This window comes from Castanea sativa, chromosome 8 (assembly GCF_040712315.1).
Source record: "Castanea sativa cultivar Marrone di Chiusa Pesio chromosome 8, ASM4071231v1".
NCBI classification, from domain to species: Eukaryota; Viridiplantae; Streptophyta; class Magnoliopsida; order Fagales; family Fagaceae; genus Castanea; species Castanea sativa.
In genome coordinates, this window is record NC_134020.1 from 12,157,470 (window position 1) to 12,164,846 (window position 7,377).

The following is a 7,377-nucleotide window of genomic DNA, read 5'->3' on the forward strand; positions in this document are numbered from 1 at the left end:
TTGCCCTAAAGCGCCTTTAAATAGGCCAAGGAATCCTATTACAAGTTGAATTCTCGTTTGGAAAAAATCCCAGATTTTTAGGCTTCACTTAACCAACAATTTTGGCCCATTTAACATCAGAATTCGGACTTTTGGTAAACTACAAAGTTCTAGCCCTTTAAGTTAGATTTCCAGCCCAACTTAAATCATCTCAATTGGACATTTGAGCCAAAGGTTATGCCAAAAATACTAACTGATGTGCAGGCTGGAATCCCAATCTGAATTGGACTTGGATTTGTTGTAAATTTCCTTTGATTCCTTGCTCCAATTGGACTTAAATTTAATTGGGTTGGCCTTCTTTAATTTCATCATGGCCCTTGTAAATTTAAAATCCATTAGCATTTTTCTTTGCACAAATTCACTTATTTAATTCCATTCTCCTACAAAAGACAAATTCATGCAATAAAATCCAATTAAGCACAAAATTGATTATTCACCATTATTCCAAAACCAAATATAAAATGCATGAATTAACTCAAAATAAGTATGATAATGTCTTTCTAACAATGATATAAATATGCAAAATTAGGCTATTATCAATGCACATCAATGAACATATGTCTTTTAGAATTGGCTAATCCTTTGACAAAACGCACTTTACTTGTAATTGGGTAGATCTAGGATGGTTTAAGTCTTCAAGCAACCTTGTGTTCAAGTCAAGAGTTAAAGCCATCTAGGTCTATTCAAGAAACAAATGAAGAAGTGCTGTATTTTAAAGCTGAACAGATAGCTCAACAAATTGTATCTATCGAGGTTTAAAAGAAGCTTTTATCCCGAAGCTCGACAGCAACTCGACAGATAGCCTATTTATCGATATTTACAAAAATCAAATTTCTAGATCTGTTTTTCATGCATAACCAAGCTATTTGTGTAAAGTTTCTTTTCTCACAACCCTAGACATATATAAGGATTATTTTAAGGGCCGTCTAGGTTGACGCAACTAGATGCAACTTGATGCAAAGTGATTATTCACTTAAATTGTAACCGGAGACAATTTTTCCTAGTTAATCTTTCTCTTGAAGAAGTTGTTGCATTTGTATGCCGTAGGGTTTTGTAACCAAGGAACTTCTGGATCTTTATCGTGTGGATGAACTGAAGAACTTTGTAACCAACATCTTTCTCAAGTTGGTGAGTAAGCCACGTACTGGGATCCGTACATCAATTGGTTAGTCACGTACTGGGAGTCGTGCATTGAAAGAAGAGATTGTCACTACATTACAAGTCCAATTGTGTATTGGGGTAAGGGTTCAACTGTAGGTTGGTATAAGGTACTGGGATTTCTTTACTTGTAACCGCTTGTTTTGATAATAGTGGATTCTTGGGAGTGGTGACCTTAAATTCACCCGGTGGGGTTTTGCCTTGGTGGTTTTCCCCATTCGTAAACAAATCACTCGTGTCAAATTTAATTTCCGCTGCATTTAGCTATTTGGTAATTTGTTTGTGCTACCACGCGTATTGCATGTTAAATTGACTCAATTAATTTACTTGGCTAATTAATTGGTTAATTTACCCAAGGGGTCAATACATTCTTGGCCTATAAACACGAAACTCCACGACAGTTTCCACTGGCCCAATCTTGCAAGAAACCTTGAAAGTACCCATAACCTTCCTTAAAGTGTTGTAATATGCCTTTACGGTCAAAGGAGAAGGGATGATAGTCTCCATATCTAGACTGATAGTGACGGTGATCCTAAAAGGACAAACATTCAAGGCAGACCCATTATCAATAAGAACCATCGGAACCTTGGTGCTTATGCATTTAATGGTGATTTGCAAAGGCCTAGTGTGAGTACCTCCTTTAGGAGGGAGATCTTCATCAAAAAAGGAAAGGAGGGGGTGTGAGGAAGCCTCAACTCCCATGAGAGACATAACTTCTTGTGGTGTAGTTTCTATAAGCACTTCTTTCCCACTCAAGGCGTCCAAGAGAGCCTTATGATGCTTTTGAGAGCTCATGAGTAGACTCCATACGGGCACATGAGCTTGAGTCTTCTCCAATTGCATCAAGACCCTATCTTCTTCTTCTTTGTCTCCTTGGGGTTCCATGGGTTTGAACCCCTCCCCTAAATCTCTACCAGGATTATCCTTTTCCAAAAAGGATGGCTTGTAGTTCTTCCCACTCCTAATGTTATTTGCTACATTGTCCTCCATGACCCCTTTCTTTAATTTTGTCACCCCTTTGGGAAGTATTTACCACACCACTACCGCCTCCTTTAAGGCTTTATCTTCTTCATCCCATATTCCTTGGACTTCCACAGCATTGATATCGACATTTGTGGTTTCTATCTGTTAGGATGTGTGCCCTTAAATCCTATTGTATGATGCTATGTATGACTTAATGTTGTGATTAATAAAGTTGTTTTATTATTATCTAAAAATAATTGTAACATGAATATTGAGACATTATCATATAGTCTATGAGATGCATAGTATGTGATTTATATGATTTAGTCACAGAAGATATAAATCACAAGTTCTTTGTAAACTCAGAATTTTAATTCGTAGTCAGTCATGAAATTGGGCATTTCTGCGAAGACTATAGCATATCAACTAAGATGATTTGTCTTGATCATGGAAATGGAGATTTCTAGTTGGTATGTTGATATGTTTTAAGAGTTAAAACATATTTAACTGGACCGGTGTGAGATTTATTATTCTCCTAATGACTGTCAAATGAATAATAAACTCAAGACTTCTATTTACATGAACTCTTAATCTTGAGAGAATAATGGACATAATCATGAAGTGTAGGTTGCTTTGTGATAACACCTTAAAATGTATACTTGTTATATATTTTTGTGGGCGTTATCTCCTTATTACTATACTTAATTTGTATAATTATACCATGATTTGCATTAGTCCCTATTATTTATCTTTACATAATTTCTTGAATAAGATGTCATTCATTTTGTGTAATTTTCTACTTTCAGGAAATCATGTGAGAAATATGAGTTTACAGGAATTTGTGAGAAAAGGAAGGCCAAACTAGAATTAAGTGGAGCTAAAGGACCATGCTTAAATATCTAAGGAGGTGCAGCTGGAGTGCTTGGATCGTCTACCATGATTGGAAACTTCAAATAAGGAAAGAAATTAAAGAGGCAGAATCTGAAAAGGAAAAATCTAATCTGAGCACCGATCAGTATTTTGGGCATATCTCTCTACTAAAAAATTCAATTGACACAAGGCTAGATGAGTTGGAACCATGACTTAAATATCTATAACTTTCCAAGTTTGAGTTTTTCGGAATTCTCAAGTTTTGAAGGCCAAAATTAACTCACAAGTTACAGCTGTAAACCTAGATGGAAATTAAAATAGAAAAAGTTTTATTTTCTTTGGACACTTTTATGTTAGGGTTTTGAAGGGAGGCTGTGAGAATGAATTTTGGGCAGAGAAAACCTTGTATTTTCCTTTCTCTAATGGCAGCCTAAACTCTTTGCTAGGGCTAGGGGTTATGTTTCTTCTATACGGTATAAATATTCAATGTAATTCTTTCTAGGATTTTATCAACGACATATTTGATTGTTTAATTAGATTTCTTTTGATGTATTAGTTCTTCCATGCTTTCAATAAGTTCAATCATGTTTTTCTTATTGTTTAGATGAATTTCTAATAGTTTCAAATAGAAATCAGATTTTAAAGTGAATGGGTTTTTCTGAAAAACGTTTCTAACCGCATTATTAATCGAGTATATCATGCGTTCTTGAATTGTCTCAGTTCAACCGAATCATAATTTTTTAATTGTATAAGAACAATAAATTATGAAATAGATACTTTCTTAGATTACAAAGAATCTCATATCAATATAGGGAAACACCTTGATGCCCTAGTATTTACATTATTGATTTAAATCAGTTTTTATTATTATTCTTGTTAACAATCACCAAGCAAAAGTATTTTTCTTCATCACCCAAATTGTTATTTAATTATATTGTCTTTGAATTTACCCCACTCCTTGTGGTTTAACCTCGGTACTCCGAGAATTATATTGCTACGATCTCCTGCACTTAGGAGTGAGCAAAAAATTTTGGTGCTGTTGCCGGGGAGTTGCTGCGTGTTCAGAGGAAATTTTCGGGAGCAAAACACAACCGGTGGAAATTCTTCTATTGGTAACTTCGTTTCATTTTTTTCCTTATTTTGTTTTTATTTTTCTGTTTGTTTTTATTTTATTTTATTTGATTGTGTATTCATTGTTGCATGAGCATTTGGGTTAGAAATGAGAGAGGCAGATTAGAAATTTTTGAAACATACTTTGGTAATCTTTTTGACACACCTTCACCTTCACCTTCTTCATCAATCATGGGTGATGAATACGTAATAATCATGAGGAGAATAGAAGAACTATGTATGAATTGTTGCATCTCACACAAAATTTGGTTCCTTCATGCATCATGTTTCCTCCTAATGCACCACATGTAGAATTGAAACAAGGGTTATTAACAATACTTCCTGACTTTAGGGGACAAGAATATGAAAATCCTTACGTCCATGTTAGAGCTGTTGAAGAGGTAATTAGTAGTTTTTATGCACAAAATATTATTGAGATTGCTAAGTTACGTTTCTTTCCTTTTTCTCTTAAGGATAAGGCAAGAAGTTGGCTTTACACCTTGAAACCTAGGTCTATAGGTAGTTGGGGGGAGATGGCCAAAGAGTTTTTTAAGAAACATTTTCCTCCCCACAAAGTCCAGTAAGTAAAAAGAAGGATAGCTAGTTTTGTCCAAGGAGAAAATGAGATCTTATACCAAGCTTGGGAAAGGTACAAAGATCTTTTCAATTTCTGCCCAACTCATGGGTATGAAGATTGGAGGTTGGTTAGCTATTTTTATGAAGGACTTACACCTAGGGACCGACAATTTGTTCAACTCTCATGCGGAGGGGACTTTTTACAAAAAGAACCCGAAGATGCAGTGGATTATCTTGATGAGATAGCTAAAAACTCTAACACATAGACTGGACCTAACCCTATGGACTCCACTAATAGGACTAGAACTAACACTACCACTTCTAGTGGAAGTGTTTTCAAGTTGAGGGAAGATGATAACATGAGTGCAAAAACCAGCATGTTAACTAAAGAAATTGAGGCACTCAAAATGAAAGGAAGTAAGAGTGTTAGTGCTACCTTTAGAGAGGACCCAATGGAGGTGTGTAAAATCTGTCATGAGATAAACCATGCTACAAATGAATGTGCATCACTTTCATCAGTTTAAATGTGCCAGAAGAACAAGTACATGCATTCACTTCATATTGGCTAAAAAATTCTTCATATTCTAATAATTATAATCCAAATTCGCGAAACCATCCGTATTTGAGTTATAAGAGTGACAATGTGTTGAATCCTCCTGCTCCAAGGAATTTTAATTCACCACATGCATCATCATCTAGAACTTCCTTGGAGGATGCACTTAATACTTTCATTCAAAAGCAAAGTGAGCAAAATCAAAAGTTTGAATCCATGCTCACTAGGCTAGATGAAGAGGTAAGAGAGACCAAGAGTCATATAACTAGGCTTACAAATTCATTGAGTGGGATAGAGAGAGGGAAGCTTCCTTCCCAAACTCAACCCAATCCCATCAATCAAAATCTAAAAATTGGCTCTAAGGATAAACATGAGGAAGTAAAAGCTGTGACCATTTTGAGGGGTGGTAAAGAGATTGATATAAGTGCTCCTTTAATAACTAAGAAATCTAAGGAGACCTCAGTTGAAAAAGAGAAGGTTGAAACTGAGTCACTTGGGCTTGATGACATTGAACAATGTCCAATCCCTCCACCATTTCCACAAGCCTTAAAATTACCTAGGAAATTGGACACCGCATCTGAGATATTAGAGCATTTGCATCAAGTCAAAAGAAATTTGCCATTATTGCATTATCAAGCAAGTGTCTGCATATGCCAAGGTAATTAAGGATCTATGCACCATCAAGAGAAAGCATCATGTGAAGAAGACTGTATTCCTAACAGAACATGTAAGTGCAGTTATCCAACATAAGACCCCACCAAAAAATATAAGGATCCAGGTTGTCCAACAATCTCTTGTACTATTGGAGATTATATCATGGAGCATGCATTGCTAGATCTTGGGGCAGGTGTTAATTTGATCCCTTTCAGTGTATATCAAAAACTTGGACTTGGTGAGTTGAAACCTACTTCAATAACTTTACAGTTGGCTGATCACTCTATAAGGGAACCGAGAGGGATTGTTGAGGATGTGTTGGTGAAAATTGAACAATTTTATTATCCTGTTGATTTTATTGTTCTAGATTACCAACATGTTTTACATCCTAGTGTTCATACCCCTATTATTTTGTGTAGACATTTTCTTGCTACAACTAATGCTTTAATTAATTGCAGGAATGGAATAATGCAACTCACTTTTGGTTCCATGACTTTGGAGCTAAACATATTTCATGTGGCTAAACAACCACACGAGGATGATGACTATGCCTATGTGAACCTCATTGAGGCAGTGGTTCAAGAAGAGTTTAATAAGAATTTTTTTTTTCTGATCCTCTTGAAACTCTTCTTAATAATTTTGTTGGTTCTTATGATTTAGAATGTGATATTCATGTATCTGAAAATATTTCTTTGTTGGATTCCTCACAGGTTTTGGAAGAACAACAGATGATAGCAATTAATAAAGGATGGAAGCCTTGCTTTGAGGAGATACTAAAAATGAAAAAAAGTTCGTGCATTCAAGTGAAGAGGCACCACAGCTGGAGCTTAAGTCACTGCCCAGTGGTCTTAAATATGCATATTTAGGCCCTGGCAAGTTAAAACCTTGGTGGGATGGCCTTTTCATTGTAAGGGAACTGTTTAACCATGAAGTTGTAGTAGTTAAGGACCCTAGGGATGGTAGAATTTTGAAAATAAATGGACAAATGTTAAAACCATATTTAGGGGTAGTTATACCAGAAAGAGGAGATTATGTCACTTGAGATCCCTGCCTATTAGGATGCTACGTGAACTCTAAAAGAGCCTTATGAAGTTGTACTATATTTGTTTTAATTTTCTTTTCTTTCTTTTTTTTTTTTCTTTTTGGCTTTTGTTTTTGTTTTTGTTTATTTTTTTGTTTTTTTGTTTTTTGTTTTGTTATTATTTTTCTTTTGTGAGCTAACATTTGCAGGTTTGAAAGAAATTTCAAAAAAAAAAAAAAACAATTTAAATGCTTAATGTAACTTCTTCCCTTTATACTTGAATTTATTTTGGCTTTCATACATTGAGGACAATGCAATATTTTAGTTGGGGGGAGAGGTCTACGCATTTTGCTGCACCTTGCATGATTTTTTTTCTTTCTTTTTGGTTGCAACTTTTCAATTCTAAAAATTATAAAATAAAATAAAATAAAAT

At 35.0% G+C, this 7,377-nt stretch overlaps 1 protein-coding gene across 1 annotated transcript; it reads left to right on the plus strand.

Annotated features, from left to right (window-relative positions):
• The first annotated feature begins 5,215 nt into the window (after window positions 1-5,215).
• LOC142605884 (uncharacterized) lies at window positions 5,216-6,655 on the plus strand. The gene is made up of 4 exons (XM_075777311.1): window positions 5,216-5,927; window positions 6,105-6,240; window positions 6,382-6,510; window positions 6,634-6,655. The coding sequence occupies exons 1-4, from the start codon at window positions 5,216-5,218 to the stop codon at window positions 6,653-6,655; spliced, it is 999 nt and encodes a 332-aa protein (XP_075633426.1).
• Window positions 6,656-7,377: the final 722 nt, after the last annotated feature.